This window comes from Sordaria macrospora, chromosome 3 (genome assembly GCF_033870435.1).
Source record: "Sordaria macrospora chromosome 3, complete sequence".
NCBI lineage: Eukaryota > Fungi > Ascomycota > Sordariomycetes > Sordariales > Sordariaceae > Sordaria > Sordaria macrospora.
In genome coordinates, this window is record NC_089373.1 from 675,823 (window position 1) to 692,466 (window position 16,644).

The window sequence follows — 16,644 nt, forward strand, 5'->3', positions numbered from 1 at the left end:
TCCACAATCCATGCACTAGGAGGCAAAGATGGTCTGGACTTTGGAGGCATACCCGTATGCTGATTGCAGCTTTTGCTCACCTGCCTTTTTCTGACGTTATCAACCATCACCAACGCCTGTTTGTCCCTTCGACTTGGTGGTGACTTACGGACTCCGAGGCTTCCGAGCCAGACTGGGCAACGCTAGATTGCTGCTTCATTTGATGATGGACAAGTCAGGGTGGTTTCTGAATCTTGTCTCACCCCGAATCCACGGTGGACAACAATCAACCAACTGACGCCCCAGCCCCTGCGCAATCCCAGATAGCCATTCAACCACCCCCCCAGCGCGTCCACACAAGACTGCTTCTGCCATAATCGGAGACACATCGGCGCCGTGTTACACCCTAGACCATGTTGGTGAGACTAGCAGTTCCCTGACAGCAGGCCACGGCCTCCCATGAGACAAGCAGATCATCGTCCGATTAATGTGTCAAGCGTAAAGTTCGAACTGAAAGCCTGTCACACACATTACCACGGGTCAAGTGGGGAATACCATCGAGTAACCATGATCTACCGTCTTGAGCGACATAGCTGACGGGCCGAGATATGAGGCGTGTAGTGACATGCTTGTGGGACAGACAAATGCGGATGCGGTTTCGAGACAAAAGCAAGAAACGCAGAGGCCGGAGGCTCATGGATTTTCATCACAGGCCCATGAAATCAACTCGCGACTTCCACCCGCTTCGGAGTATGCGCCACGTAGGCACCCAGCCGGTCTGAGATCATCATGGGGGACGACGGTATTTCGCTCCTCAAGGAAGCCTGCCTTGCCAAGCTCTTTCTTGTGATAGCCTCCTTATCCACCTTGGGCTAGATCGAGAGAGAGCCCACCTCGGTCACGGCATGACGCTTGCGGCGGTGCAATCTATGGTTCGTCTCGGCGGGGGCATTCGGTGGCAAAACAATGCGGTCCTGTCTGTCGTGGCATAGTTGAACAAAAAACAAAAAAGTCTAAAGGGCCGGATTCGGAAGGGGTTAGCGATCGAATTTGGAAGTCGTAGCAAAAACAAACCTAGATTCGGAGACCAAGACGATGTTTGAGCAACCTCTGGCAAACTCAAATTAGCCCGAAGTGCCCTCAAGGAGCGTCCAAGCACCACAGATAACTAGCCCCTGGCTCGGTAGTTGTAGCGGTCGTGGACTGAGGAAACCCGTCTGCAGCGACTTGCGCAAGTTCGGGTATGTGGTGACCGCTCCCAGAACGGTGGTCTCGTACGAAGCTCCTTATTCTTGCCAGTCCACGGTCCAAATTGCGCGAAGGGAGGAGAAGGGCCCGGGACGAAAATGCAGACAGCTCCATGCTTCAACGCCTTACTGCCGTATCCAGTCAGTCGCTGAAAAGAATGACCGGTGATTGCCCGATTGAAAGGACCATGACGGAGATGTCGATATGAAGGCACGTACCAAGCGTCGGGATGTGTCTGTCCAGACGTCGGAGTCGAGTTGGGGTGGGAAATGGCAGACACTTCTATGGAGAGGCGGCATGGTTACACCTGCGCCCTTTTTTTGTTTGTTGATTGGACAATCTATGGTCCCTTCGAGTAGGCGGGCAACCGAAGCTATCAAGTATGGTAAGGGTGTAGTGAACGGATCGTATGTAAGCTCCGAAGCCTGTTTGAGTTTTCGTACGTCTGCCTTTCTCGACACGTTTGCTGTGGGGCTGGAATATCAGATACCCATGGTATCAGCAACCCGTTGATGGCCATTCGCAGGAGATTCCGGCCATGCTGGACGCAAAGTCCAATGATGTTCTTGTTGGCCGCACTGACCGGATAACAGGGTCATGGATATGAATTGTCGAGGATTGCAAAGCCAACTCGCTTGTTGACCTTTGCTGGGGGTTGGGCTCGATTACCCCTATTGACCACGCGCAAAGGACCTGTTGAACCGATGTGCTTCCCGACTGCTCCCAGAACCATGTGGCTTTATGATCTACATCGTGAGCTAAGTGCCAGGCTGGAAACATAGAACAACTGAGAGACCGGCAGTAGATGTGCTAAGAAAGCATATGGTGCAAGCATCACAGGTAGGTGGCCTACCCTGGAGTGTGATTGTACATCTTGGGAAGACGACGCCCTGAGATCTGATCAAACAATCCTCAAACACCCTCAGGAGACTGATCGCGGACAGACTGCCTAGACACTCAACAGTTAGGGGCCATAATATGCCGTCTGACACCAAGAACACGGCTCGTAATCTTACCTTTTGTTTGGGTGTCAAGTAATGGAAAGCTTTCTCAGCATCATGAGCTCTCCGTGTTAGCCAGACTTGTCACATTCTGCTGTAACCAGACTTTAAACAATCATTGGGTAAACTGTCTGTTTCCCAATCCATCTTGGGGCCCAACTGGTGCCGAGGGACTTGACACCATCAAAGCGTAGTGTTGTACCGGCCGTGACGGCTTTGTACCTGCTCGTACCGTTGTGTTGAAGGTGCCCGGGAACCTCCGGGAACCAACCGGGAAGCAGCTTCTCTGTCCCAGATAGGCCAGAAGCTCATGAGTGCCTATAGCCAGGACACGGATGGGTCACACTCGTTGTACCTCTAGCAGATATGCCGAGCCACCTGGCATGTGTTTTGGGAGCAACTGTTTGTGCCTAACAGCAGATACACCATGCCTGTATGCCCGGTAGAATTTCATGATTCGAGCTCCGCGCTGTCAGCCATTGTTAGTGGCGGGCTCAACATCCCGTAGATGCCCTGCCGTACAGCGTAGAGGGTGGAAAGGGTCCTGGATTCTGATGTAGGCGGACGAGTCCGGCGACAGACATCGAGAGCCGACGGCTCGCTAAGAGCAACAAGCAGGCAGAAGAAAGGCGCTGAATGGTACTCTGGAACGTCTCGACTCGTCGATGAGGAGACGGAGAGAGCCATGGCGCATTAATGTCTGCATACCATCGCATCGCATCCTGGTCCAGCTTCACACCCTCTAGAGATGGAAATGGTGAACCCACCAATCGTCGCCGGTGAAGCAACCGCCGGGCTGGACAGAGACCTGAGACCGGTGAGGGCAGATGATGACGAATACCTGGAAAAGCATCAGTGAATTGTCAGTACCTAGTTCTGATGACAAAGGCCGCAGCGAATGCTGATTGGATCCGACCGATATCTCGCGCTGGGACAAGGTCTCGGTAATGAAACAGCATCAGCTGCTAACAGCCTGTGCTGTGGTTTGGGGGAAGGAGTGTTAGGGTCAGGTATTGTGATGGGGTGATGCATACCTCTCCCTCTTGCCTCTTTCCTTCCCGAGCAGCGACCAGACCGTAGCAACCGAACATGGGCTGGCTGCTTTTTCCTGAGCCAGTCACGGAATTCGGAACAGGCAGGCCTGTACGGCCAAGTGACACTGGCACCCCATACATTACGAGCAGGAACATGGGGGACGAAGCGGGTGACACAGATTCGCAATAAACCGCATTTGTTCCATCGCAAATACCGTGACCGAGAGAGACAAACTGTGCGACAAGATGATGAGACCAAGGAGCGACTTCCTGCACTGGCCTAGGCTAGCAAAACGAGCATCCGCATCGGCAGCATCCGGCTCGAGGTAGGTAGAGGTAGATGTGGTGTAGTGGACGAAAGAATGAGTGTGCATATTCTGAAGGTCGTCTCGTCAATGTTGTGCGATTGAAGTAAGGGACAGGAAAGGACGGAGCCAGTGATTTCGTGGCGAGATTGGAATGGAGTGGGAAACTGCTGTTGAGTGCTGACAGAAATCGCCAAGTCCGTCACGGTGGGCGACGTCCGGGTCTCCCAAACAATAGGACTGATTGCAGGAGTGACCGAGCAGGTATAAGGTCGGGTAATGTGATCATTTTTTAAACGTATGAAAGGTAAGTAAGGTAAGTATCATGACGGGAAGGAACCGACGCCTACACTTCCTTTTTGTTACCAACAGAGCTGGAAAGCGCCGCTTGCCCACCGGAGCAAGCCCCGTATTCTCCTGCAAAATTGATGGAAAGAGCATGGGTTCTATGGCTCGATTTTGTCTGCCTTCTTTCCCATTCAATTTGAAAAATCCCCATGTCAATCAAAGGTCGAATAGTTCAGTTTGCAAAGCCGGTGAGGGCAGTTGCTGCGGATGATTTCATGTCTGCCTGGAGCTGGCACTGTGTTGAGTGAGAAGCAAGAACTGAAGCCCTCACTTGCCTACCATGTGACATGGTTCACGTCAATCCCAAACAAAGGCCGTGCCCGTTGTTGGGAGACGTGCCAAATAAAGTACTCCGTCCATAAAGAAGACAGGAGTTCACTCTGCGACTTCCATTTCTCATGGCCGAATCCTTCACCGGTTTGACGTTGAGGTTCTCGAAGTGGGTCTCGAGTAGTCACGGTGCGGAGAAGGGCGCCAAGGTATCGTTGCAATAGTGACCACTCATGATGCGCCGAGAAGTGGAGACATGGCTCAGAGTGGGTGTGCTTTTGGGCGGCATCCCTGTCGCTGTCAATGGACGGAAGGAGAGCTTGACATTGGTTGATTCGTGATTCGATTGCAGTGGTCCGTCCCATCTGATTTCAACCATCCAGCGTCATGGACGGACGCTTCCTTCCATTCTCTCTTTTCTCAACAAAGTCTTATCACAACTGGGCCAATCATCCGTAGGATAGATTCAGTTAGCAGCCAGCTTCTGGTCTTATCAGCCATGAGTACCTCTAGAGGTACCTTCCGTGACAATCAGACTGAAAATTTCTCGACAGACAGACGGGATCTGAGCTTGTCCTTCACTGGCACTGCACCTTTTCGATAACCCGTCTCGTCTCGGAGGAGGATGCTGACTTGCATTTCCTCATCCTTCATGGATGGGAGTGATCTTCGTCTGCATCTTCGTCCATGGCGCCTCACGACACGTTTGGATTTTCGGATCAACATGCATGGGCGATCAGCTTCCAGAATCACTTCTAGGTTGTCTTTCTCCCATCTCCCTCTCAAGTCCTCCAATTCTTTCTCAGACGGACATCAGAGTAGGTAGGCATCCGGACGGTAATTTTCGCCTCATACAAACAGGGAACCAACTCATCTCTAATTGACTTTCCAGGTACTCTAGACGCGATATAGTCTCCTTGCGGCAGTGGCTGCACAACATGTGTTACCTCCAGCTCATGCCCTCTGCATTTCACTTTGTTCATTTGGCGTGAACTGTGGTGGTCACTGATCAAGCGACGTTCAGAGAAAACCCCCCCCCCAAAAAGGCATCTCAGTCAAGGCACCCAATGGGGGCATGTTCATGCACCGTACCAGAAGAAGCAGTGCAGGTACCGTCCAGTGGGTGCACTGCTGAAGAGGTGAGACAGCCAGAGCCAAGGTAGTAGACTCCGCCGTCTCCAGGGCCAGTTGGGCAGAGTCAAACATCTACATACAGTCCCAACCCCGTCTGACGCTGACGCTAATTCCACCCTTTCTAGTGGGCTTGACATTGTTGTCAGTGGGCTTGACGAAAGGTGTCAAGTCCGAATATCTTCACTTCCATGTCATGGCGTGCAACTCGGCAGGACTCTCACCAAATCCACCCATCACCACCGTCATCATCAATATCAACTTGATCATCCTCACCACCATTGTTGCCAAACCGCCATTGCAGTCCATGTTTCCCACGCAAGGACCCTGGAGTTGTCAAAAGCCGGGGAGTGATGTGTCACATGGCACAGATCTCTTTTGCAGCGAAAGAGGTGTGGGAAAACATGGGGTGCGCCAGAAACAAGCCCCGAGGGCGTTTTTGTGTTCCAACCCATCCGCCCAGCAGGCTTGCAGACTGCTTGACTGCCATGCTGACATTGTGTAGTACTGCTGCTCCTGCTGCCCTTGCTGCCCCTGCCGGCCCTGTTGCCAGCCTGCCAGCCTGCTCTGTTGGATTCAGGTGCATTGTTTCTGAAGACTGGTGTGTGGAATGGTCCATGAAACCGGCATTCAGCGCATTCTAGAAGAACAAACATCTGCTGCGCTCACAAAACATGTCGCTTTGTGCGCTTCTTGTTTGAGCCGGAACCTGGACGCCAACACAACCTTTCGTTGAGCGGCCCGAACCGATTGCTGAGGCAGTCATGATACCGGTACTTCATTGAGGACAAGGCCTGTTTCTATAACCTCCTCATCCGCCAAGTCTTGCCCGCTTCCGTATGGCCAGTTTTCAACGACTCCCAAGATAATGCATTACAACAACCCTCATCCGATATTTGCGATCGTCGAAACAGTAAGGCAAAGCCATGCCACTCACTCTAATTATCCCCGACCAGCTAGGGAAACGACCTACTTCCTCAAGGACAAGCAGTTCTTCCAAGTACCTCTATTTTCGCCCTGCACAAGTCCTCAGCCAATCGCTGGCCGAATCTGCCTAAACCCCCCCGGGTAGCAGACGAAACGGCCGAAAGAATATCTCATCTGAAACAATTGGATGAACCTCTTGCCCCCTTCCGCTATGGAGTCATAGGAGTGCTCTACGCCAGCAAGCCTAGCGCTAGCCTCGGGTTTGGTGGCTGGACACATGCATCTATTCGAAGAAAGACGGAAACCTGCACAAACGACCTCCTCCTGCCTTTTGTCCACTCACCTCTTTCTTTTGGATCGGCTGCATCAGCTCATACTGGCCACGCGATGGAGCAACCATCAGATGGCGGCGGCAGCAGCAGCAGCAGCAAGGACAATAGTACCGATACGGCCAAGTCAAGCTTTTGAGGAAGAGGGAAAAGAACGGCCGAGCGGTATTTTCGTCCGTGCCTCCCAATTTGATCATTCGTCTCCCCCTGCCCGTCATCTCGCTGGGCCTCAGTCATGGGGCACCAAGGGTGGTCCCGACACAGTAGGACATGATTGGACCCCAATGCTGAAACGGGCAAATTCAATGGATCATGGAGCAAAACAAACCTTCCTCAGCCCAGTTGCTGACCTCCCCTACCGCAGAGCATCCATCCCCTTACTCGTCTGGTCTTTGGTGTGTGGGGGCAAGAAAGAGATAGGACACCGAACACTACCTTGCCGGGCCCCGGGCAGTTTGCATGCTCTGTCGATGCCCTGCATCACGATCCCGGTAACGGGCGTATCGCCCGGGCCACTCCAACGGCTGTGTCTGAAGAGGTGCCCGTCCAAATCTGCCTGTGAGGCTCCACGTCGGGATCGTGGCCGAGATGCTCTTGGAAACAGAAAAGAGGCATATTTGGGCCCGTGTCTCGAAGTGGAACTACATCGTCGACTGTATACCTCACGTGTCGGTACAAGGGGCCCCGCTCCATCGAGTAAGACAGGCCTGTATGGCCTTGATTTGGCCTCCCTGCAAGAGCTTTGTTCGGCCGTTGCCGAACACGTCAAACCTATAGGGCCGAAAGCTGAAGGCGTGCTGCATTTCTGGACTGGGCCTTCAGCTCTGCGCTGGCACGTCGTTACTGCAATACGGAATTTCCCTTCCTCTGGCTGACAATGTCTGGTCCATTGCGGGTTGGACCTTGGCCTGACCCTGTTCTCGCCTTTCCGCCTCTTCACCACCGACGCCTGACTTTGGGTGATGCAGGCAGTCAGCCAAAGAACTGCGCAGGCGAACTTACTGCAGCAATCTACCCTGATGAAGCAGTACTGGGCTTGAGGACTGGGACATCCGATTAGGGTGGCAGGATTCCAACTCTCAATGGCCCAAAGCCTGTCAACCGTCTGCAATTACCCGTCTCTGGGGCATCACTCCTTGCCCGGCGGGTTTCTCTTCAAATCAAAACAGATGTTTGTGGCGCATTGTAGAAAGTCCTTGGAGGAAGGATACGTGCATACCCTGATGCATAGAAGACGAGGTTTCCAAAGAAGCCAGCAGAGAAGCGATTCACCCTGGCGCGGAACCTTTTGATACCTCGACCTCAAGATTGCGGATGTCTATCACTGGCAAATACGGGTCCTTACGGTATTGCAACGGATACCACTCAGTCTTTCAAGGTTAACGATGAGGTAAGGGAAAGATCAGGACCTTTTGAGGCAGCACCATCATCACAACATTGCCCAACTGTCACCTCACCCAGAAATGTGTGGTGAGTTTTTGCTTCCTTCCCTTGCTTGCCCAAGAAATGCGCAATACCTTCTTTGTAGAAGGCACATCAACTGTGCTGACATCCCGGTCGACGAAAGTTATCGGTTAAGACAGGAGGAGGTGTTGGTTTGCGACTCGAGCGGCCCCCTGCTTTGAAGTCTTGCGTAGCGTTTTCGATTCAATCGTCGGAGGAGGCTTTTGGGGGGTTCCTCTACCCAGACTCACACGTGGGCTTCCACGAGTCATCATACTCTCTGGCTGCTACTGCATAGAAATGCCAACCAAAAGCGCGGTCCACCTAATCGCCTCGTCTGAGGAAGGACATCAGGCTTTGTCTCAAGATTAAAAAGACCAGGGACTCTTGACTTCTCTCCGCATCCATGTGTCCCATTGTCGTTGTCTCAAACCCCTGCGCTACCCTTCTTGTTCATGTTTGAACTTAAGAAGGTATAGTTATCCCTTCTGACCATCCCATCCTGCATCTTTTGGTTTTCCCTTTACTCTACGAGCTCTTTGGCGTTCTGAGAGCCCTAGCCTGGAGATACACACATACTGCCTGTACGACTCATCGCTGTGCCGGACGTACTTCCGAACGAACTTCCGCCCTCCCTTCGCTCTTCTTGCCATCTCTGTACGATCCTCTTCAAGCCACCGCACCCCGGGTCCCATCGAGGGTACGAGAAGCCACCTATTTGCGATCCTGCACTCGACCTGATAGTACGGCGTCATTACCTTGGTTCATCAGGTGAAGGGCCGCTGGAAACAGCCTAGAATTGCGGTCGTCGTCGTCGCTGGGAAACATATGGGCCAGGAAAGTTTCTACACCAGTTAGCCACAGCTACGGCATCACCGAGCGAATCTCCAAAGCGACTTTTGTCTTCCGGCTTCCACATCCCCGCAGGACCACCGGCAAGCCTCTCTTCTACCGCGCCGTAATTTCTGGAAGCCATAACCTGGCGGGCGGCCGACATACCCATCTCGCAAAGATACCAGACCCGAATCTGAGGGACAAGAAAAGCTCTGAACAAGGTGAGCTGAAGATGACGAAGATCACATATAATGCGTTTCCGCAGCCTGTTGCCCCCTTATTTGCCTTCCCCCATTCTTTCGCTGTCGATCGGAACCCTGCTTGAAAGAACCGATAAACCCGGGGTTGTGGTTCCCGGCTGCAGCGACCACTCTTCCTGCACATATTATCACTTTGAGAAATCGGGGCGGACATCGGTCACGTAGGACAAGCACTGATCCCGACCAGGCACACACACTTATTCTCTGACTTACATGTTAGTGCATTACCCCTTCTATAACGCTGTTTGTGATGGCTGGGCTCCAAGCCTTTGCTACGATACCGCCCAAGATTCAGGACATCGAGCCAGCTATGGGAAGCCAGGGGCAAAGGTCGGAGAAAAGGACTGCAGCTCTCCCCAATAACATCAAATTTGTATGGATTTGGGAGAGAGCTTCGAGCCTGGATCTCGTGAGCGCTGCGTACAGATCTGGATAACGTCTCGAACCATCTGGTCTATTCGTCACTTCCTGTACCAGCGGGCTTTGTCCTCTCGCGCCCTGCCCACGTTCCTGCCGTGCTCTCTTCTTTCATATCTACCTACACAAGCCTATACTGAACCTTCCTTCGTGGATTAACCTAACGACTCGATCAGTTACGCTAATGGGATGCTTTTTCCTAACGTTAGGTTATAACGACGCAAGCACCAACCGCTGTTTTCTCGTCGCAGTACAGGGGGTGTAGATTGACCGCTTGGCATGACAGGGGCGCATATCAAGGTCAGTCAACCAATCAAACCCTCAACCAAGTTTTAGCAAGCCACATCGGAAAGAACTACACTCTGGGCTGCTGAGTCGAGCACCAAGAGGACAAAGAAAATAACAGAAGATGGAGAACAAGATGAGGGAGACGATGAGGACAAGCAATGGAATCGGGCACGACCTTTTGATCCCCTTTTACCCGGACACTCGCAAGTTGCGCTCTTTTCCTCTCACGACTGGCCTGGGAAGTCTGGCTCCCAATTGGAGCGCGAGAATGGCCTCTCTTTCCCACTATCTTTCGGGGCAGCACGGGCACTATAGCGGAAAAGATTCACTAACCTACTCCGGGAGAGGGGACTTTGTATAGGGAACGCACTCACTAGCGAACTTCCTCACTCACGAGCCTCGTATGAATCCGCCGCTATCAAAGGTAAATACGCATTCCGTCAAATCCACGTTCCTTTTTCCTTCAAATTCTTGATACTACATGGTCTTGTTTTGCGTTGTCCGCCTATCCCATCCGACCCTGGATTCTTGCGGCCACTACGGCCGTATGCAGCACCCTGGACTTGGACCCTTCGGCGATCGAGCCAGACGACAGTTATCTGTACGGCATGCGAAATCTTACTCGGCTGGACCGGGGCCAGGGTGATGACATCAATATAAGCGCAATCAAGACGAATAAGCAGAAGTTTTTCCCCACCAATACGCGGCTAGTCATGAGGAAAGGCAACGGGACGCGCAGGAACAAGAAATGAGTTTGTCCGATCCTGAAGGTTAGTGAAAGGCTATTTTATTGATCATATCCCTCACCTCCTTGCACAATTTTCACGTTTTTCGGCCTTTCCCGGCTTTGTCTTGGTCCTTTTTTCGACAAGGCTTGCACATCGACTCCATATTTGGCCGCCAGTGCGTTCCATTCCGATCTTCTAGCTCGTATTAGTCCGGCCCACCTGGTCGGTCTTGCGACCTCTCGCTGGCTGGAGGATACCCTGGCTCGCGGTCTATGGGGTTTCCCAAGCTCCAGACGTCTCTAGTTTTTTGTCTTGGGCAAGCGCTCTCGGGCAAAGGTTGGAGGATTTGAATACACCATCAGAGCATCAGTTGAAAGGAACAAGATGATGCAGCTCTGAACGCGTTTCGTACGACGGCAGGGTTCCATCCCGATCGTTTGAGGGGCAACCCTACGAAGCGAATCCCATGCTGCTCTTGTTCCGACTGGTCTGGCCGGGCCAAAGACGGTCAACTGCAAGCTCACTGTTTAGGACTCGATGTACCTCTGCTTGGCAGGCGGTACTTGCTTGTACCACTATGTGTGTACTTGCAGCAGTCCCATCAACCATCGTCTCTGCCTGTCAGCCTGCCTCTTGTCTCTGACTCCCCTATCGCCGTTGCGCGGCTGGGCGCACCTGTCTGGTCTGGGTACCATGTACCTAAGCTCCGCTTGTACACACCCTAGCATGCCAGGACGTGGAAAAGACGGGATGAGACCGGACGAGGCATGGCAACAACAGTGCAGCTCAGCGAGCAAACATCATGTTGCCTCCCACTTTGGACCAGACGATTTGCTTCCCTACTTTATCCCGTCTTCGAAATGCCTCGAATTTTTCTATTTCCCCTTCCATTGGCACCTCTCGCTCCCGTTATGCTTTCTCCCTTCCAGCCCCCTTGTTTCGTGAACGATACCTATCACCGATGCGACTCGTTTAGGTAGCATTATAGCATGGCGACTGTGGTGATCTTTCGCTAACACTTACTCTTGCGGCTTGTTTTAGGCTCTCCAATCAATCCCAATGGCTCCTATAGCCCGGTAATGGTTATGGCCAAGGAGCGGCATCGTGGTCACTTAGCTCAATGATCCTCCAGTTGCCTGGAACCGCATCCATATCCGCTTACATAGCTGATGGGTACATCACCATGAGCTTCTTCCTGCGGTGCCACTGCCTTCTTGTCATGTTGCACCCCGCAGGGCCGATTAGGACCGCTCAATGAACACGTTCCCCTGCCTAAAGACGGCAGGCAACGGATTTTTCTTTGGTCTCTTCATTAAATCAAGCCTTGCTTGCTTGTCTCATCTCGCTGCTGCTTGCGGTTGGACAGTGGACATGGGACAAAAGAGGAATGGAAGCATATGACATGCCCAGGGAATCCGATGAAACCAGAAGTGGCATTTCGCATAGAAATCCGTGACTGACGCTGTATTTTTAGCAGGACTTTGGGCCGTCTGCCGAGCTTGACTACGGTCTCGACATCACCCCAACCACAGCCGACATGCGGTAAGTAACTACACTACAAGCTTTCTTACGATTCGATTCATTGGCTGTGCACCATCGTTCTCTCCTTCACTTTCTTTCTGCAGCATCGCAAGTGGAGGATCAAATCGCATCTCATTGTCATCATTCACATTTGCACTGTCCAGTTTTCTGCATCATACGGTGGTAGTATGACAGTGGGTGGTCTGTCAAGGTAGCTTTGGTTCGCCTCCATGCCTTACCTTTACCTCACCGAAGTATCATTTTCACGAACTGTACAAGGGCAACGGACTGGTTAAAAATACTCGGCATGGTGTGCCTGCATTCTACCCGGCCTCTCTCCTTATTCCATCATTCTTCAGCACCCAGTGGGCAGTTAGCTACCCTTGCCCGGCTCCTACCCTTGCCATTCACACTAAAAAAGGCACCGCAAATTTGAAGCTCCCGCAACCCAAATGTAAAACGGGTAGCTAAGCTCCTGCCACCGTTAAAAGGCATATCGCGGTCCGCTCTCCGCACACACTTTCCCATTTCTTAGTCTTTTCTCTCCGCCTGCCCCGATCTCCCCGTCACGAACGCCATTACCATCACATCACGGCTATCTCATATTACACGAGCTACCGGGTTTGAGTTACCCTACCTCACCTCACATCAAGACCGCCGGCTGCTACCGTTACCCGGTTTCCAATTTCCACTCGTCTTTCTCCACCCCCTCCGCTTCCTTCGGGCTTATTCCCGTTCACCACTGGCGAGGTAGCTTGCGGCAGCACTGAGAAAAAGAGCAACACCTCTCTACCTTCTGGCCCCTCTTGTCATCAACCACTCGTCAACGACTACACCATCGGTTAAGAGCCATTGTCGTTAGTGGCAGGAGAGACGAGGCATAGGATCAAAGCAGAGAAAAAACATGGGTACTTGCTTTCGGCGCTAGATCTGCCTCATCGCAGTTTACAGCCTATCAGCAAGTTAGAGTACCCAGATTACTGCCCTCACCATTGTTGTCGCTCTCATTCGATCTTCATCCACTTGTGCAAGTTGCCCTGCCGCAAGGCGCTGTGTTCGCGCTTCCGATCCTGTTGGCATCGCTAGCTGTGCAACGCCAAGTGTTGGCAGTACAACCAGAGAGTTGTGGGAGCTACCGTAGCCCCGTCCTACAGGCGCACTTGTGTCTCGCATGGGAAACCTGAACGCTGCATCAAAGTACACAACGTTCAGGTTGCGAGAAAGCTGCGAGCATTGGCAGCCAGATAGGCCTGGTGCGCAAGGACGAAGCGCCAGCCAGCCAAGCCAGCCAGTCTGAGCAAGCAAAGCAGCGTGGAGCACCTGGTCAGGCAAGCAGGAGCTTTGTATCGTCGAGGTGCACGACAGGCAGATACCTCAAGTCCGGGGTGGTTGGCTTCTCGGCAATCTAGCCACAGCAAGACGCTCTACAGTCAAAGGTACCTGTTGCTAACCCATCCGCTCTTCTCACGCAAGCAGCTATACAGAAAATACCGCGTCGCTGTCGACGATCGAGGCGCCGCCTCAGCCTTCCTTCATAAACCTGAACCCCCTATCGATCCCTCCATCAACCGGCTACACTGAGGGAGGTCCCCACGGTTATTTCCCTACCGCTCCCACTGTTTATTCCACCAGCCTGGACGTCAGGCCTCGACTGGGCTCCAAGTATGTGTCACCTCTCCCCTCGTTATTGAGCCTCCATACCAAGCATTTTCCCCTAAGCACCACCTCCGTCTATCGTGCCATGGAACACCACCCCTTTCCCGAGGCTTACACGCCGACTAGTAGCACCTCTGCCTCGGGCATGGCACATGCCCCTCGATCCAACGCACTGCCGCACCCAGGCTCCCAGCTCAGCATTCGAGACAGCTACGCAACCACGACACCAACCTTCAGAAGGCAAGACCATCATATTCCACGCTCCCCATCCTTCGGCGGCATAACCTCGAGACGGCATCCGCTATCGCCCACCCCTAGTCCGGCCACCTACAACACACACAGGATGGACGGCACATACGGGTCAAAGACCCAACCCAACATACCCCCCCTTACCAGCATCGTCGAGTGCGGCGTTCTCTCATATGGCGGTCCCCAAAACGGTCCTCAAGCAACACCCATCAAGGTGGAGATTGCCGGCATCATTGACAAGGGGTTTTTCCTTGCCGAGGAGCAGTGGACCTGCTACAGGCGCAACTATTTTTCCTGTGTTTGCTCCTTCTCTCTGACCCCCAACCTTCCGAACACGGAGATCCAATTCGTTCAGACTGGATCACCGCAGCCTTATACAGTCTATGGCTTTGCCATGTCTATCTCTGCAGCTGTAGCTGACAGCGACAACCAAACGATCGAGCTGGTTCAGCACACGCCAAAGCGAGACAAGGGACCGGTTGCCAAGCCTGAGAAGGTCCGGTTGCTACCAAAGCCGGCTCAACAAACCCACCACCCTCTGAGCGGAATGTACAGCAACCCCGACGGAAGCCTCTCTTCATCCAGGGCATACGACCACCAGCCATACGGTCAACAACAAAGCCCTCTCCCAACTGAGCATACCTTTGAGCGTATACAGTTCAAGCAGGCCACGGCGAACAACGGCAAGAGGAGGGCTGCTCAACAATACTACCACCTCATCGTCGAGCTATGGGCTGACGTTGGAAGCCAGGGAGGGTCAGACAATTACATCAAGGTAGCATACAGAAAGTCAGCCAAGATGATTGTCCGCGGTCGGTCTCCAGGTCACTATCAGAATGAGAGGAGAGGAAGCACTAGCAGCGGACCTGGGGGTTCTGGCGCCGGTAGCATCGGCGGCGGTTACTCTTCAGTTCTCGGGCCCGGTGGCGATTACCATCCTGGTGGCTCGATGCTCCCTGGCGGCTTCACGCAGTTTGGTGACCCGAGAGGAGGCTATGGAGCACGGCATCACCACGAGCTTACCATGGAACCAATGATGTCGCATGACGAAGCCAAATCAATGTCGGAACACAAGGGATACCAATACTTCCCCGCAACAATCTACGAGAATGAGCATGCAGACCCAAGACATCAGCAGCAGGTCGAACTGTTCTCCCACAGTCGCACGGAGGCAGAGAGCAACACTGTCCCCTCAATGTCCAGCGGCTATGATCCGACAAAAGTCAAGCCCGAGGGGGAGAATGGCCTTCCCAGTATGTTTTATCCACCAGCCAGCTCATACTACTCGCAGCAACGCTGCGGAAGATTTGAGGGAAAAAGCAGCTCTAGTGGGTACTACCCCTCCAGCATCCCGCCATCTTCGACAATGAACATGACATAGACTTCCGTCAAGGAGATCTGGTTTGTGGGCATGCGAGTGATCTGGAACCATTGTATCATGATCCAACAAGGTGATGTCCTCAAGAAGGAACGTCAAACGAAGGTCATGATTTCTTAGAGAAAAGCATGTGCTTTGTCTCGAGCTGGTTGATGTTTACCCAAGCAAGAGACGATGCCAGTCACTTGCTGGAAGAGAGAAGAGTTATGGGAAGAACGAGGGTAGTATGCGCACACGTGGGACGTGGATGGCTACGATGCTAATGATGATGGGGTCTTTCATTGCTTTCATTTGCGCTGATTTCATGGCGGATCTCGTAACACACATTGGGCAAGGGGGATTGATTGGGTTAAGGATAAGGCGGCAGGCAATCCAACTGGATTGGATCGGAGGATACAGGACAATCCGGCGAAGGAACACATATTATTCTTCCCTCCCCTGTTATTGTTTTGCGGTTTCTCTTTTTTCAACCGGTTTTTCCCCACCGATCGCCGATTTTATGGAGCGAAGATTTCCAAAACATCTCATTCTTGGCCCCATGTCTTTTCTCATTTTCGTTTCTTACTGTGTTTACCTTCTTGTTTCTTTCTTTCTTTCTTTTCTTTCCTTGTAAGGATATCAAAATTTGGGTTCTAAAGGCGAAGGCGGAAAATGGGAAAACAAGGGACAAAGGCAAAGGCAAAGGGACTAGGGAAACAGGTTCACAACATTGGCATGAAATATCGCGCGCGGCATTTGCAAAGGATACCCGGGTTCTTCTTTTTTCTGCTTGTTTGGTCTCTCTCTCTCTTTATTTTAGGCTTCTGTTATTACTTTTGCTTTATTATTACCTCACTGCTCCTTTTCCGTTCGCTCGCCAAACGACAACATGCCGTTATGTGTTTGAGGTTCAGTTGGTAGGCGTTGACGAGGACTTGAAACATCACACCATTCGCTTCGTTTCTCCAGAGCCTATTAGTGCGGAGGAAATGGTCGAGATGATGGAGGCGGGAAATGGGATACGGACAGATTGCAGAAGATTTGTTGGGGTCCAAGGTTCTAAGCAGGGCAGGTTTGCGGAACTGCAGTGGGCCAAGACGGGAAGAGCATGGCAGTATCGGTGTTGGTATTGATCCCCGGGCGGGAAGAAGGACGAGGCAAACTTCCCCAGGGCACTGCACGATAGGCACTCGTTTTGGGAGTCTGGAGTCTGATTCCCCCCCCCCCCCCCCCCCCCCCCCCCCCAAAAGAATCGTCGCTACCTATCTTTTGCTCAGCTCGACTAAGACAGACTGCAAGGGGACATGAAACCGGGGCTG

The 16,644-nt window shown here is 52.6% G+C and overlaps 1 protein-coding gene across 1 annotated transcript; it reads left to right on the forward strand.

The window, feature by feature from the left end:
- The first annotated feature begins 12,654 nt into the window (after positions 1 to 12,654).
- Positions 12,655 to 16,283, forward strand: SMAC4_01666 (uncharacterized protein). Its single transcript, XM_003348594.2, has 2 exons — positions 12,655 to 15,221; positions 15,350 to 16,283. Exons 1-2 carry the CDS (start codon positions 13,805 to 13,807, stop codon positions 15,421 to 15,423), a joined length of 1,491 nt encoding a protein of 496 aa, XP_003348642.2. The 5' UTR covers positions 12,655 to 13,804; the 3' UTR covers positions 15,424 to 16,283.
- Positions 16,284 to 16,644: the final 361 nt, after the last annotated feature.